Here is a 16,855-nt window from a genome sequence, read left to right on the forward strand (position 1 = left end):
ATCACTGGGGATGTCAGTGACCCCAAGTCAGTTCCCCCCCAGTGTCAAAATGTTCTCTGCAGTCCTGCCATAAGTCGTCGCTGATCACTGTCATAAATTGCTGATCACCGCCATAAGTCGCTGATCGCTGCCATTATTAGTATAAAAAAAAAATCCCAGTATCTTTCCCGCCATTTGTAAACGCTATAACTTTCACGTAAACCAATTAATTTACACGTATTGGGATTTTTTCTTAGCAAAGCCATGTCGCAGAATACATTTTGGCTGGAATTTATGACAAAATTTGATTTTTAAATTTTTTTACTGGACATGTTTTATAGCAAAAAGTCCAAAATATTGTTTTTTTTTCTCAAAATTGTCAGCCTTTTTTTTATAGCGCAAAAAATAAAAAACACACAGGCGATCAAATACCACCAAAAGAAAGCTCAATTCGTGGGAAAAAAGGGACGTAAATTTAATTTGGGTGCATTGTTGCATGACCGCGCATTTGTCAGTTAAATCAACGTAACACAAACGCTTCTGTAACCGCTTCCTGACCGCCCTATAGCAGAAATACTGCTACAGGGCAGCACGGGTGCACAAAATCACATGTATGTGTGTATATATATACACATACATGCTTTGTGCTCCCCTGGTTTTCACGCCCCTCCCAAATAGCGTCAGATTGCCTGTCAGTACACCAGTCATCACATTACCCATTGATTGCCATTGATTGAGTGCACACTCATGCACAATAAACCTCCATTGCTAGTATAGTGTCTGAACAGATCAATATCTTTGATCAGATCAGCACTATACCAGCGTTCACAGTATAGCGTCCCCAAAAACGCAGCGTTAGCGGGATCAGCCCCGACACCTGCCAGCACCTGCGTTTAGCCTCTACGCTTACCCCCCTTTCTCCCCCAGCAAGTGCAGTGTTAGTAGGCCACTGTCACTTGATACATTGCACACAAAACCGCAGTGTTCGCAGTATCTGGCCTAATCTCTGTTAGCACTTGCTGGTAAATTTTGATGACTCTCATATGCAGCAGAGTGCCAGTGCTAGTGCCACGCTACCTTTTGGTGAACTGGCAAGTACCAGCGTTCTAGTACATCGTGGTCATTCACATACCTCCTTGATTTTTTGAGCTGTTTTTCACTGAATATCTGTATGCATTGATTGTGGATCAAAGCAATTTATATGCACAACAATTTATCGCCACCAAACCAAATTCAAACCTTGTCAGACCAGTCGCATGGAAACTCATTACAGTTTCCGAATTTACATTTTTTTTGGGCCTAACCCTCAACATGGGCATTACTAAAAGAAATGAATTGCAGTTGTATTGGTCCGCAGACCCGATTCATCATATGCCCGTGTTCTCTGCTGTCATAGCCAGGCATAGATATGAGAGTATAATGTGTTTTATGCATTTCAATGACAAAACACTCTGTCATCCTCAGGGTGACCCTGAATTTGACCGTCTGCACAAAATTCAGCCCCTCGCAAATCACCTTAACCAAAAATTTGCAGATGTCTATACTCCCCAGCAAAAGATCTGCGTTGATGAGTCCCTCATAAATTTTTCTGGCCGCCTTGCATTCAAGCAATTTCTCCCCAGCAAGCGTGCCAGATATGGGGTCAAGATGCAGAAGACCTGTGAGAGGACAACAGGCTAGACTTTAAATTTCGAATTTACGAGGGAATAGAATAGTCACGTGGAGCCCCCCGGATGCCCAGACTACATGGGGAGCAGTGTCAAGACAGTTTGAGACTTGGTGTCATCCTTTTTCCATATGGGGTACCACTTATACGTGGACAATTTTTATTCAAGCGTGCCACTATTTAGACATTTGTACAATCTTGGAACTGGCACTTGTGGCAAAGTGTGACGTAATGTGTGCCCACCATTAGAAGTGGGTGGATGCAGGGCGGTATATTCCAATGGTGGGCATACCACACACTTTTTCTGGCAGAGATTTCTTCTCTTTTTTTCATTCAGTCCACAGGCTGCAAAAAAAAAAAAAAGAACATAGCATATACATCCAACAAGAACCAGCGACGTACTGGTACATAACTGGACTTTGAATGGTTATACCAGGATGATGCCTACAGCTGCAGGCATTATCCTGGTATCGTTTTTTTCAGCCGGCGATCGGCTTTCATGTAAAAGCAATCCTAATGGCTAATTAGTTGCAGGATTGCTTTTACAAGCAGCTGGATTTGATGCCCCCCCCCTCCCCCACTGCCTTCCACGGCCTTCTCGGGCAGTCCCGTGCCATCGGGGGAACCTGAGAATGCAGCCGGTGTTTCTGCCAGCTGACCATAGAGCTGATTGGAGACCAGAGTGGTGCCATCATCTCTATAGTCTAAGAATTTGGAAGCTACGAGCATTTCATCACTTCAGTTTCGCAGGATATAAACCGCACCATTTGTAAATTGGGAAAGCATCTGATCACACTGATTTTGGTTTGATTAGATAATGTAAGGGCAGAGGAGATATCTAAAGCCTGATAGACCCCAGATTTCTCAAAAAAGAATATAGGGTCATTGGTTCGAATCCCAGCCACGGCACCTCCTGCCTGGAGTTTGCATGTTCTCCCTGTGCCTGTGTGGGTTTCCTCCGGGTACGCCAGTTTCCTCCCACACTCTAAAAACCTGCTGGTAGGTTAAGTGGATCCTGTCTAAGTTGGCCCTTGTATATGAATGTGAGTTAGGGACTTTAGATTGTACACCCCTTGAGGGTTAAGGACTGATGTGAATGTACAATATATATGTAAAGTGCTGCATAAATTGACGGCGCTATATAAGTACCTGAAATAAATAAATAAAAAGAATATATGACAATGCCCATTGAAGTTATAGGGGATATTTGCATTCCCTGTGATAGCATTAAAAGTGATAAAAAAAAAGAAAGGTACAGTGTAAAAATAATTTAAAAAATCAAAATAACTTAAAAAAAAAAAAAATCGCCCCTCCCATGCGTGCACACCTGTGTGCACAAGCGTTGACCCTGTGTCGGTATGTAAACAGCGGTTGCAGCATACATGTGAGGTATCGCCATGAACGTCAGATCAAGGGCAGTAATTCTAACACTAGACCTCCTCTGTAAATCTAAAATAGTAGCTTTTAAAGGCTTTTAAAGCATTGCCTATGGATATTAAAATGTATGCAGTTTGTCGCCATTGCACGGGGCATGCGCAGTTTTAAAGCATGTCATGTTTGGTATCTATTTACTCGGCATACCATCATTTTTTATATCTTACCAAATAATTGGCCAATATATTGTGTTTTTGTACATTAAAAGTAAAAAAAAGTGTATTTTTTTTTTAAAAATTGCTTTTGAAAAATTGCTGCGCGAGTACTACGTGCCATAAAAAATTGTAGTACCCACCATTTTATTCACTAGGGTGTCTGCGTCAAAAAAATATATAATGTTTGGGGGTTTAAATTAATTTCCTAGCAAAAAATACAGATTGTTTTCATGTGAGCAAAAAGTGTCAGAAAAGTCTTGATCTTCAGGTGGTTAGAAGAGTGAGTGATGTGTGGCATAAACTTCCAATGCTGGGCATAAACCAACCCTGCCCCCCAAAACGACCCCTTTTTGGAAAGTAGACACCCCAAACTAATTACTGAGAGGCATGTTGAATCAATAGAAGAATTTATTTTTTTACCACAAGTTTTTGGAAAATGACAAATGTTTTTTTTTTTTTTACACAAAATTGTCTCTTAAATGATTTACTGCTCATACATGCCATGGGTATATGTGGAATTACCCCTCAAAATACATTCTGCTACTTCTCCTGAGTATGGGCGTACCACATGTTTTGGCAGTCTAGCCAAGTACAGGACCCCAAAATCCAATAAGCACCTTCAGGCTTTTAAAGGACTTTATTTCCTCATTACACTTCCAGACTACCTAACACAGTTTCGGAGGCCTTGAAATGCCAGGATAGCACCTAACCCCCCCAAATGACCCCTTTTTGGAAAGTAGACGCCCCAAAGAATTTGATAAAAAGCACGGTAAGTATTTTGCAGATTTCATTTGTTGCCACAAGTTTTTGGAAAATGAAGAAAGAAAACAAAACATATTTTTTCTATTCTTTTTTATATTTCAAAACCTTGTGAGAAAAAATTTGATCTGCAAAATACTCACCATCAGGGGTGGACTCACCATTTGGAATCGGGCACTGTCCGAGGGCCTGGGGTCAGTAGGGGGCCCCATGAGATGCCCCTGGTACCTTTTTCATAGGCTTTTTTGAGTTTGGGCAAGGACACAGGGGCCCCATGATCCCCTATTGCCCATGAGTTGTCAGTCCGCCCCTGCTCACCATGCCTCTTTTTAAATTCCTTGGGGTGTCTACTTTCCAGAAAGGGGTAAATTGGGGGGTTTGGTGCTATCCTGGCATGTCAGGGCCTTCAAAACTGTGATAGGTATTGAGGAAGTGAAATGAGGAAGTTATGCACCTTCAGGCTTTCAAAGTGGTCATTTGATTTCAGGCTCCTGTATGTTGCTAGGCTCCCAAAAAGTCTCACACATGTGGTATCCCCATACTCGGTAGAAGTAGCAGAATGTATTTTGGGGTGTAATTCCACATATACCCATGGCTTTTGCATGAAATAAATCATTTAAATGACAACTTTGTGTAAAAAAAAAAAATGTTTTTGTCATTTTGCAGAAACTTGTGGAAAAAAAAATAAATCTTACATGGACTCAATATGCCTCTCAGCAGATAGCTTAGGGTGTCTACTTCCCAAAAAGTGGTCATTTGAGGGTGTTTGTACTATCCTGGTATTTTAGCATCTCAAGAAATGTGATGAGCAGTCAGAAAGTAAAAGCTGTGTAAATGCCATTATCTATACCATAGTTTGTAGAATAAGGTGAATGAAATATAATTGAAAAGTCCTTCTCCAAAGAGCCTTTGACCCGTGTTAACACCGTGTTAGTGCTCAGATAACATACCGCACTCACCAGATATTGGTGAAAAAAACGCCTTTTTAGGTTTTTTTGGGGATTCTAGACCCAATCAATACAGCCTCCAATCACTAGGTTTAACGTGGACTTCCCCTACTCCAGGTAGGATATAAGCCTTAGCCCTCCAAACCATGATATAAACCAGCCTCCAACCTCCAGGATCAACAGAAATCACTTGCCAAAAAGGATATGATTAATGTAGAGAAAAAAAAAATATATAGTGTAATACTGCAAAACTCAGACAGGATAAATTTCTAAATATCAAAGCACTCACATTGTCAAAAGATATAATCAGCAATTATTGTTTTAAATGGAGCCAAAACATCACATCACCAGGGTTTTGTAGGATCTCACAGTCAGCAACAGATGACAGCATAAGAATCACCCTCAAGCAAGATGGCCCCTGAGAGCGCCGAACGCCAGCGTGCGCTCCACTCACACTCTAAAAAGGACATAAATTTGGTTTGGGTACAGCATTGCATGACCGTAAAATTACCAGTTCAAATAGCGCAGTGACAAATAGCAAAAAATGGCCTGGTCATTAAGGTGGGTACATCTTCCGGAGGGCAAGTGGTTCATCACCATTGGTTTGTTTTTTTATTGTTTGCGATATAAGCCGAAAGATACCGAACATTTGTTTAAAAACTGTTTCTTTGTTTCTGTTATAAAATTTTGCAAATAAATAACCTTTCTTCATAAATTTAGGCCAAAATGTAATCTGCTAAATTTTTTTGGTAAAAAATAACACAAATCGGAATTTATTATTTAGTCTGTGTGAAAGGTATAGACTTTACAAACTATGGTATATATGGTATATATATTTGAAAGTTGATCAGTCCTGATGTACTGACTGCTTATCCCATTTCATGAAACCCTAAAATGCTGAGACAGTAAAGCACCCCCAAAACGACCCCTATTTGGAAAATAGACAGTCCAAGGTACATTTAGTAAGAGTCACGGGGAGTTTGAAGTTGTAATTTTTTTTTGTTACAATTTTTTTGGAAAAATTAAGAAATTAAAGTGTGTGGTTTTTTTTTTGTTTTCTTTTTTTTTACAAAGTTGTCATTTTAACAATTTATTTCTCACACACAGCATAGGCATATGTATAATTACACCCCAAAACATATTCTGCTATGTCTCCTGAGTATGGAGTATGTGTGAGACTTTTTTTTACAGCCTAGACGCATAGAGGCCTCAAATCCAAAGAACACTTTTGGGCTTTCAAGGAGCATAAATTACACATTTAATTTCCTGACTACCTATCACATTTTAGGAGGCCCTGGAGCACCAGGACAGTGGCGACACCCATAAAATGACCCCATTTTGGAAAGCAAAAACTCTAAAAGGTATTTTCTGAAAGGAATAGTTTTGAAAATGTAATTTTTTGCCAAAGGTTTTTGGAAAATTCAGGAAAGAAAATGAAAATACTACAAAAGGTTACACATTCTGCTACTCCTTCTTGTGTATGGTGATACCACATGTGTGAGAATTTTTCAAAGTGTAGCCACATGGAGGGGCCCAAAATCCAAGGAGCACCTTCAGGCATTGTAGGGAGATAAATTACAAAATCTAATTTCCTGATTGCCTATCATATTTCACCAAGACAGTGCAAACATTCACAAAATTACCACATTTCAGAAAGCAAACTCCCCAAGGTATGTTTTAAGAGGCATGATTAGTCTTTTGAAGATTTGTTTCCTTGCCACAAGTTTTTGGAGAATGCAGAAAGAAAATTATTATTTTTTTTTTTTACACATTGTCAATTTGTCAATAAGATATTTCTTACACACAGCATGGGCATACTTAGAATTACATCACAGAACACATTCTGCTACTCTTTCTGAGTATGGCGATACCACATGTGTGAGACTTTTTCACTGTCTAGGCTGATTATACACGAGACATTGTATCTTGTGTATCACACAAATCAACCAATTGTATAAAAAAAACTGTAATGGTTGCTTCTATATGAGTGGTCAGAGAATATAGCTTAGTGACATATATCACCTATACCATTCTCAGTGCCCATAAGCCAAGCAAGCCCAGGAAATACAGGAGGTTGAAGAAAGGAAGAACATAAGAGTTCCTGTGGTTCCAGTAGTGCAGTTGTCCACAGGGAATGGCTGGTTCTGTTGTCTTACAGGAACATAGTTAGTCAGAAGTGCAGATGGGTCAGTTCAGGCCACAGGGAGAGACATGGTCAGCAGACACAACAAAGAGAAGATCGGTCCAGGCAACAGACATAAATGGGGTCAACAGACCAGGGTCATTACAAGTGGCAGACAGAGGCAACACTGTACTGGTGTGGCGGTACTCAGGAACATTGTTGCTGGCTACACTGATCTGGTGACACTGGGGACTAGTGTGGCAGCAATAAGGAACATCTTTCACATGGAAGGTGGTGCTTGGCCCTATACCATCCCAGGAAGTGTATATTTATTGCTTTGTGTGAAATAATTTGGAGTGGGACTATTCTATTTAATTTAGAATTTTGTCTTTATTTTGAACTTTTATGCAATATAAGTTTTTATTGGTTTATTTCTTTCATTTAATATATATTATATTTTATTTGCGCTGTTTGATGTTTTATATAAGTAAATGCAGACTGATCCCCCGCAGCAGCTGCAGGGAGGGAGGAACCTGGCGGCAGCGCTGCAGGAGATGAGGGAAGGGGGTGGCCACGGGGGAAGCATACAAGAGCTCACGGCATGCAGGAGATGGATAGGAAGGGCGGCCGGGCAGCACATAGAGGAACTGAGAAATGCACAGTCCAGTTCCTCTATGTGCTGCCCGGCCGCCCCAGCCCACCGGGAAAATGCCCAGTGGGCCCTATGGTCAGTCCGGGCCTGGATTCAGGTGTTTTAATCACCTCCAAGGCCACAGATATATAAAATAAAGCACCTATGCCTGCAGACTGCTTCTACAAACACTTCTGAAAGAATGGGTCGCTCTCAGGAGCTCAGTGAATTTAAAGTGTGGTACCGTGATAGGTTGCCACCTGTGCAATAAGTCCATCTGTGAAATTTCCTTGCTACTAAATACTCCACAGTCAACTGTTAGTGGTATTATAACAAAGTGGAAGCAACTGGGAACAACAGCAACCATGAAGTGGTAGGCCACGTAAAATGACAGAGTGAGGTCAGCGCATGCTGAAGCGCAAAGTGCGCAGAAGTCGCCAACTGTCTGCAGAGTCAATAGCAAAAGACCTCCAAACTTCACATGGCCTTCAGATTAGCACAATAACAGTGCATAGAGAGCTTCATGGAATGGGTTTCAATGGCTGAGCAGCTGTATCCAAGCCTTACATCGCTAAGTTCAGTACAAAGCATCAGATGCAGTGGTGTAAAGCACGCTGCCAGTGGACTCTAGAGCATTGTAGACATGTTCTCTGGAGTGACAAATCACACTTCTCCTGGCAACTGCAAAACCCAGACACGTTCCATCGGATTGCCAGACAGAGAACAGTATTTTGCCTGACTGCATTGTGCCAAGTGTAATGTTTGGTGGAAGGGGGATTATGGTGTGGGCTTGTTTTTCAAGGGTTGGGTTTGGCCCCTTAGTTCCAGTGAAGGGAACTCTTAAGGCATCAGCATACCAAGACATTTTGTACAATTTTATGCTCTCAACTCTGTGGGAACAGTTTGGGGATGGCCCCTTCCTGTTTCAACATGACTGCACACCAATTCACAAAGCAAAGTCCATAAAGACATGGATGAGCGAGTTTGTGGTGTAGGAACTTGACTGGCCTGCACAGAGTCCTGACCTCAGCCAGATAGAACACCTTTGGAAGGAATTAGAGTGGAGACTGTGAGGCAGGCCTCATCTGATATCACTGCTTGACCTCACAAATGTGCTTATGGAAGAATGGTCAAACATGCCTATAGACACAGTCATAAACCTTGTGGACAGCCTTCCCAGAAGAGTTAAAGCTTTTATAGTTGCAGAAGGGTGGGTCAACTCAATATTGAACCCTATCAGTTATCATTTTTGTCACAGGGTTTTGAAAAAGAATAAAATAAAATAAAAAATACATTTTTGTTTTCTTTTTTCCTTTTTCCCAAAACTTGTGTCAACAAATGAAATGTGCAAAATACTCACCATGCTTGTTAGCAAATACCTTGTATTTTCTAGAATTTTAATAGACAAAAACACAATATATTGTCAAATTGTTTGGTAAAATATAAAAGATGATGTTACACCATGTAAATGGATACCAAACATGACATGCTTTAAAATTGCGCACACCTGTGCAACGGTTTCAAATGCTGTAAATTTGTAATATCCATAGGTGACTCTTTAAAAGCCTTTACAGGTCACCACTTTATATTTACACATGAGGTCTAGTGCTAGAATGACTGCCCTCAATCTGACTTTTGCAGTGATACCTCACATGGATGGTGCAATCTCTGTTTACATACTGCCATGGAACCACCACTTGCATTTGCCTTTGCGCACGAACATAGGGGTGGGGTGAATTTTTTTTTCTTCAGTCACTTTTATTGTTATCACAGGGAATGAAAATATCATATAGGCAATAAGCAGTGACAGGTATTCTTTTCTGAGAAATATGGGGTCTTTTAGACTCTAGATCTCTCCTCTGCTCTTAAAGCATCTGATCACACCAAGATCGGTGTGATCAGATGCTTTCCCAATTTTAAAAGGTGCTGTTTATATCTGGCGAAATGGAAATGTTGAAATGCCTGCAGCTTCTGATCTCTTAGACCATAGAGATGATTGGAGGCATTCCAGTCTCCAATCAGCTCTATTGTCAGTCAGTGGAACTGCCGGCTGCATTTTTGGGTTCCCCGGTGGAATGGGAGAGTCCAAGAAAACCTTGAAAGGAGGTGAAAGGGGTGGGGGAGTCTCTTCCCACTGCTTGTAAAAGCAATTCAGCAGTTAATTAGTGGCTAGGATTGTTTTTACATAAAAGCTGACCACCAGCTGAAAAAAATGATACCAGGATGATGCCTGTATCTGCAGGCATCATCCCGGTATAACCACTCAAATGCAGTGAAGTACCAGTATGTTACTGGTCCATGTTGGGCATATAAGTAACAGCAGAGAACATGGCCATATGATGAATCGGGTCTGTGGACCAATATGACCGCAATTCATTCTTTCTGGTAATGCTAATGTTGAGGGTAAGAACAAAAAAAGTTTTAAATTCAGAAACTGTGATATGTTTCCATGCGAATTGTCTGACAAGAGCTGAATTTGGGTGGGCAGCCATGTATTGCAGTGAACAGGGCTGATCCTGCTAACACTACATTTTTGAGGACACTATACAAAGGAGGTACTAGTATAGTTCTGTTTGTGATCATTATATTGATTCGTACAAACCCTATACTAGTAATGGCAGTGATTAGCAACTTATACTATCAGCAACCAGCAAGCTAATGCTAGTTGACCCTGGCTGGGAGGGGTGCTAAATGACCCTGACGTTATCTGATGTCGCTAGTGGCAGTGATACAGTGATGAATTCTACATATAAGAGTTAAATGTGGTAATCTAACGTGTGTGTGTAAAATGTAGTGCTTTTACTCGGTGCCGTGTTTGTTCTTCTCTCCCTGGACATCATAGGAGGCAGCAATGGGCGAATGCCTGCGCACGCACTCCCGGAAATAGAAAGCAACGTAAGATTATGTCGCTTTGCCCAGAACTGCCACTTGCCCGCACATTGTTGGCAGGTGGCAAGTAGTTAAAAAAAAAATATTTCAATCAGTTTTTTAAAAATGTTTTTTTTTTAAATTATTTTTCTCTTTTTTACAATTTAAAAAAAAATACTTTCATCAGAGTAATGCAATGTTACCATACTACTATTATTGTACTACTCTGGGGGGGGGGGGTAATCAGGGATTTTTAATTTTTTTATTTTTTTAAACTTTGCATTGCATGAGCAATGAACATCAAGCTTGCTTTGAACTGTCACTAATGAGTTAAGGTTGTGACAGTTCAACATAAAAGTGATCTATGATTGGCTGAAGTTTGTCACATGGTGCAGGGTGCTGTGATTGGCCCTGTGTGTCATGTGAGAGCTGTGGACCAATCACAGCTCTCCAGGAACAGAAGCAAAGATTTTGCTTCATACAAGCTTTGTTGTCATTGTGATTATGTGATCACATAGTGATGACCGGGCCCCGGTTACTAGGATTCTCATTCTGCTGTGTTCAGCAGATGTGGGGGTGGGAGGGTTGCGTGCTTGAGCGTGCATTCATACATTAATATTCTGGCCAATGGAATCTATTAACGCTCAAATGCTTGGACGTGCCTAAATGTGCATAAACATGTGTGCAACACGCAGCTTTAGGCGCATTTTTTATGCAGCTTTTTCTTGCCAGGAAGGAACAAAATGTGTTCAGAAGAGACCAATCGCCCTGTGCGCATGAGACCTTATAGGTAATAACACTAGATATTGTTGATTCAGAAGATGTGATCGCCTCTTTGGCGATCAGGAAGTAATTTTTTTCCCCAAGCTGGAAAAAATTGAACCGTGTTTTATTGTGGGGGAGTTGCCTTCCTCTGGATCAACTGTCGGTGGATGATTATGTATATGGAGGTTTTCTCTGTTTAATTTTTTTCTGTTGACTGAACTAAGTAGACTTATGTCTGTTTTCAACTGGACTATGTGGGCTGGTTCACACCAGAATGGGGTGCAATCTGCGTTCTATGCACGTTTCAGTGTGATTTCAGCTCATTCAAAATTAATGGACTAAAATTGCACCTTACAGAATTACATTCCTGTGTGATTTCCGTTGTGAACTGGCCCTGTAACTTTCAAAACCAAGTAGACAGCTTTTACTAAATGTCCATACACTAGCATACATGCATGGTAAAATCAGTATTCTGGTTTTTTTTTGTCAAAATATTTACTTTTGGGTTTGTGTGGTTTTCGTGTTTCTCATACTTTGTAAATATTTCTTTATAGGTTTGTTATGCTACAAGGTATTCACTGAGTTTTTGGATCATTATTTTTACATTTTGTGAAAATGGTGTCATTTGATCAAATATATTTAACCTTGATCTATTTTTGCTTAGGTTCGCAAAATTTGATGCAAAATATCTCAGCAAACTTTTCATGAGAAAATCAGCCCAAAAAACACAAGATCGAATTCTCAGTGTTTTCCATGAGCTAAATATGAAGGATGCTATAACTTATGTCGCAGAGGTATGTGGAACATATTACACAAAAGTATAAAAAGTGTTTGCGCCGCTGTATTATTAAAAAGTGTTTGCACCGCTGTATTATTACCAGTATATACAGCGAACTTGCTTCAATTTGCCAGAAAGTGTCATTTTAGAGGAAGACTGTCAACATATGATATATCACATGATCTTTTCTTTGAGGATCAAGAGCTATATAGAAAAAGAGAGCACAAAGATTTTTAGGGCTCATGGACCTGAATACATACTGCCCTACACAGTAAAAAAAACAGGTGTGCTTTTATGCTTAGAAGTCACAGTTGTTGCATACAGTCGCCGATGTAGGTGTGTTCAGGTGAATACATCCGTGCCTGTACACATGTATATGCTCACATCGTAGTTTACCAGTGTAGCACTATGCCCTTCAGGGTTGCTTAGCAATTTTTTGGGGTTCCCTTTCAGTCTGGACCTCTCTCCGAAAGCCTAAACTCTGCTGACACCACCACACTCTTGTGACCCAAATAAGTCACCAATGTAAAATTGACTCACACACAAGGTAGTATCAGGGGCGGACTGACAACTTATGGGGCCCCGGGCAATAGGGGATCATGGGGCCCCTGTGCCCTTGGCCACAATCAAACCACACCCAAAAAAGCCTATGAAAAGGTACCAGGGGCATCTCATGGGGCCCCATACTGACCCAGTTCCCAAATGGTCAGTCTGCTCCTGGGTAGTATGAACCGATATGAAGTTTATATTGGCATTGGATGTAACTTGGTCAAAAAGAACAGCATAATATGGGTATATGAAGCAAAGATAATTACTCTTGTCAATTTTAAGTAAAAGTAACAGCATTCACAGTGAAATACCTGTAACTGTAAGTGGGCCTGCTTACAGAAATAATCCAATGCCTCCAATCTGAGGAGACTGTTGAATCCCCAGTGAGCAAGAAATACTATCAAACAGGTAATCTCACTGCTGTTCCTCAGAACCTTATGGCAAGGAGTACATTTAAAAATGGAAAGAGCTTTCATTTATATTCAACCAATGTCCCTTTAATAAAAATATGAAGTGTTATGCTCGCTAGTTGGTGCCAAATTGATGTGAAGATAATCTAAGGTATAGATGATAATTCCTCAAATCAGTAACAAAAAGATAATGAGGAAAAAGGGAAGGACTTAACACTTTTCCTTTTGCTGGTAGTGAATTAGTGCAGGGTCTCCTTTAAGGCAGTCGATAAAAGGCAGACTTGAAATCGTGAAGGGTAACAACTGGCATACATGTTTATAGGCAAGGACAACTCCCTCTGGATGTCAAAGGCCAAAGGCAACAGTAGGAGGCATCCCGCTAGGCTGAAAAAGGAACTTATTGTTTCATTTGGCACTGCTGTTGTGAGGGACCGCCGAGCGGCACCACTAGCACTCCACTGGTCAGGCGTGCCCAGAGCGCGGAGTCTAAGCCCCAGGGTACTTGTTCACCAGGGCCCCTGATGGTGGGGATGGACTTGTAGTACCCCGAGACCAGGTCGCCTCTGCTGAGCACACCTGTCAGTGGTAGTGGTGTTCGCCAGGGGCTCCAACCAGGGAGAGCCAGATGTGAGGAGGTCGGGTGACCCCGATGGGATGGATGGATGGATGGCTGAGCAAGTGCGTAGTCAGACAGGCCGAGTCGGTATTGTAGAGGACGGTAAGGTACAAGGGAGCAGGCAGAGAATCGTCGGGTCACACGCCAGGTCAGCAGCAGGAGGTCAGATCTAATAAGGGGCATCCAGGGAGAGAGGTCAGGCAAGCAAGGGTCTGGGCAGGAGAAATCAGCAAGGTCAAAGGCAATCCGGGTCAATAACTTACTAGGCACAGGTACAGGAACACAGGAAGCAGGTAAGACCAGAAGGCAACGAAATGACAGCTCAGGGACCTTTAAATATCCCGCCCTGCGCTGCCATTGGTGCCCAGCGGGCGGCCGCGGCTTCTACTGCGCATGCGCGAACTCGAACGCCGCGGCCGGCCCGGACCTAGTGCCCGTGCGCTGGGTGGAGCAGTGCGCCTGCGCCGAGCCCATCGCGGCGGGGATCGAGGAGATCCCTGACATTGCCCCCCCCCTACGGGCAACCTCCGGATGCCCACCCGATCTCTCCACCACGGGTGATCACGAAGAAACCCCCGGACAAGCCTAGGTGCATGGACATTATGGGCTGGCTCCCACGAATTGTCCTCAGGGCCGTAGCCCTTCCACTTGATGAGAAATTGGGTCTGGCCCCCCCTTCGTCGGCACTTCAGGATTGCCTCCACCTCGAGTTCTTCTTCCTCTTCAACCGTTACGGCCTCCGGGGGCCTGGATTCCCGTTCTGGGAAGGCATCAGGGACTACTGGTTTCAACAGGGACACGTGGAAGACAGGGTGGACCTTGAGTGTCTCAGGGAGAACAAGTTCATAGGCCACCTCATTGACCATTCGTTTGATGCAAAAAGGGCCTATAAATTTAGGTCCCAACTTCTTTGACGGGCAGAGCAACCTCAAGTTCGACGTAGCCAGCCAAACCTTCTCTCCGGGCTGCAACACCAGATCCCCTCTTCGCTTCCTATTAAAAGCCCTCTTGTAGTCCTCTTGGGCTTGACGGATGGCTTCCTGTAGTTTCCTATTGTTGGAGGTGAAGAAGGTCAGTGCATCCTGTGTCGCTGGAATCGGGCATTCCGGGACCAAGTCCGGGAGGAAGACAGGATGAAACCCATAGTTCGCGAAGAACGGGGACTGTCCAGTTGCTGAATGGCAAGCGTTGTTGTACGCGAATTCCGCCAAAGGGAGGAGTGGCACCCAGTCGTCCTGAGAGAATGATGTGTAGCATCGAAGGTATTGCTCCAGGGTCTGATTGGTCCTTTCGGTCTGGCCATTGGTCTGAGGGTGAAAAGCCGAGGAAAGGGACAGCTTGATATCCAGGGCTTTGCACAATGCCCTCCAAAACCGCGAGGTAAACTGCACCCCACGGTCCGAGACGATGTCTTCGGGAACCCCATGCAGTCTAACGATCTCTCGGATGAAGACTTGCGCCGTCTCGGCTGCTGATGGGGTTTTCCGTAAAGGGATGAAATGGGCCATCTTGGACAAGCGGTCCACGACCACGAGAATTGCTGTGTGGTTCAGTGAAGGTGGAAGCTCGACTATGAAGTCCATGGAGATTTTCTGCCAGGGTCGTTCAGGGATGGGCAATGGACGTAGCAGGCCCCACGCCTTATTCCTTGAAGGCTTGTTCCGCTGGCAGATGGCACAGGAGCCCACGTAGTTCTTACAATCCTTGGCCATGTCCGGCCACCAGAAGGAACGTCGGAGAAGTTCCAGGGTCTTGACCGGCCCAAAATGTCCTGCCAGTGGATGGTCATGGCAATGTCCCAAGACTAAGGTTCGGGCATCCTCTGGCACCACAATCCGGTCCTCCCTCCATAGGAGTCCCTCCTTGTTCTGGAGGGGGGCCCCATCGGAGGTGGACATTGCTGTGGACGCTCTCAGGATCTCGGAGTGAAGGTTTGTCTGAAGGGCCAAGAAATTTCCTGCAGGAAGAATAGTGTCGGGCACTGGAATCTCCTTGGTGTCCTCGTACATGCGTGACAACGCGTCAGGCTTCGTGTTTTTCGAGCCGGGCCTGTATGTGATGTGGAACTGGAACCTCGAGAAAAACAATGCCCATCTTGCTTGTCGTGGGCGTAGACGTTTGGCCGTCCTCAGATATTCCAGGTTCTTGTGGTCCGTGAATATCAGGATGGGGTGGGAGGCACCTTCCAGCAGGTACCTCCATTCTTCTAAAGCGGTTTTGATAGCCAGTAGCTCGCGATCCCCAATGTCGTAGTTCCTCTCCGCAGGGGTAAGTTTCCGTGAAAAGAATGCTACTGGGTGGAGTAATTCCTTGGCGCCCTTCCGCTGGGAAAGGCTGGAGCCAACCGCGTTTTCAGATGCATCTACTTCTAAGATGTAGGGCAGGGAGGCGTCGGGATGGCCCAGAATGGGTGCCGAGGTAAATAACCTTTTTAATGCTTCAAAAGCTTCCTGTGCCTCGGGCGTCCATCTGAATCGCGTCCCAAGCTTGGTTAACTGAGAGATGGGGGAGACCAGACCCGAGAAGTTCTTGATGAACTTCCGGTAAAAATTTGCGAACCCAATAAAACGTTGGACACTTTTCCTGTCCGTGGGTTCAGGCCAATCTAGGATCGCTGAGACCTTCTGAGGGTCCATTGCGACCCCCGTGGTGGAGATGATCAGACCCAGAAATGTAACGCTAGCCTGTTCAAAGCAGCATTTCTCTGCTTTAGCGTACAACCCGTGCTGCCGCAACCGCCCCAACACCTTTGATACATGTACCCTGTGCTCCCCCAGGGAGGATGAAAAAATTAAAATGTCGTCTAAGTAGACGATGACAAAGATGTCCAGGAAGTCCCTAAAGATGTCGTTCACAAAGTGTTGGAAGGTGGCTGGCGCATTGCACAACCCGAAAGGCATGACCAGGTACTCAAAATGGCCGAAACGGGTGCGGAAGGCCGTCTTCCACTCATCCCCCTCCCTTATGCGAACCAAATTGTAGGCTCCCCTTAAGTCCAACTTGGTAAACACTACTGCAGTTTTTAGGCTCTGGAATAATTCAGGTACCAGTGGTAATGGGTAACGATTTTTAACGGTGACCCTATTCAGCTCCCGATAGTCAATGCATGGCCTCAAAGTCTTGTCCTTCTTTTCTACAAAGAAGATCCCTGCACCTGCTGGGGAAGTGGAGGGACG

The 16,855-nt window shown here is 43.5% G+C and overlaps 1 protein-coding gene across 1 annotated transcript in view; it reads left to right on the top strand.

Moving 5' to 3' along the window:
* The window catches only part of SLC9A3 (solute carrier family 9 member A3), a 442,722-nt gene that overhangs the window by 357,791 nt on the left and 68,076 nt on the right, over nt 1-16,855 (top strand). Inside the window, 1 exon segment of the mRNA XM_089681031.1 lies at nt 11,991-12,120. Coding sequence (XP_089537157.1) covers nt 11,991-12,120 — 130 coding nt within the window.

Source organism: Staurois parvus, unplaced genomic scaffold (genome assembly GCF_062004578.1).
Source record: "Staurois parvus isolate SC_StPar_1 unplaced genomic scaffold, SC_StPar_1.0 ptg000257l, whole genome shotgun sequence".
Classification (NCBI taxonomy): Eukaryota; Metazoa; Chordata; class Amphibia; order Anura; family Ranidae; genus Staurois; species Staurois parvus.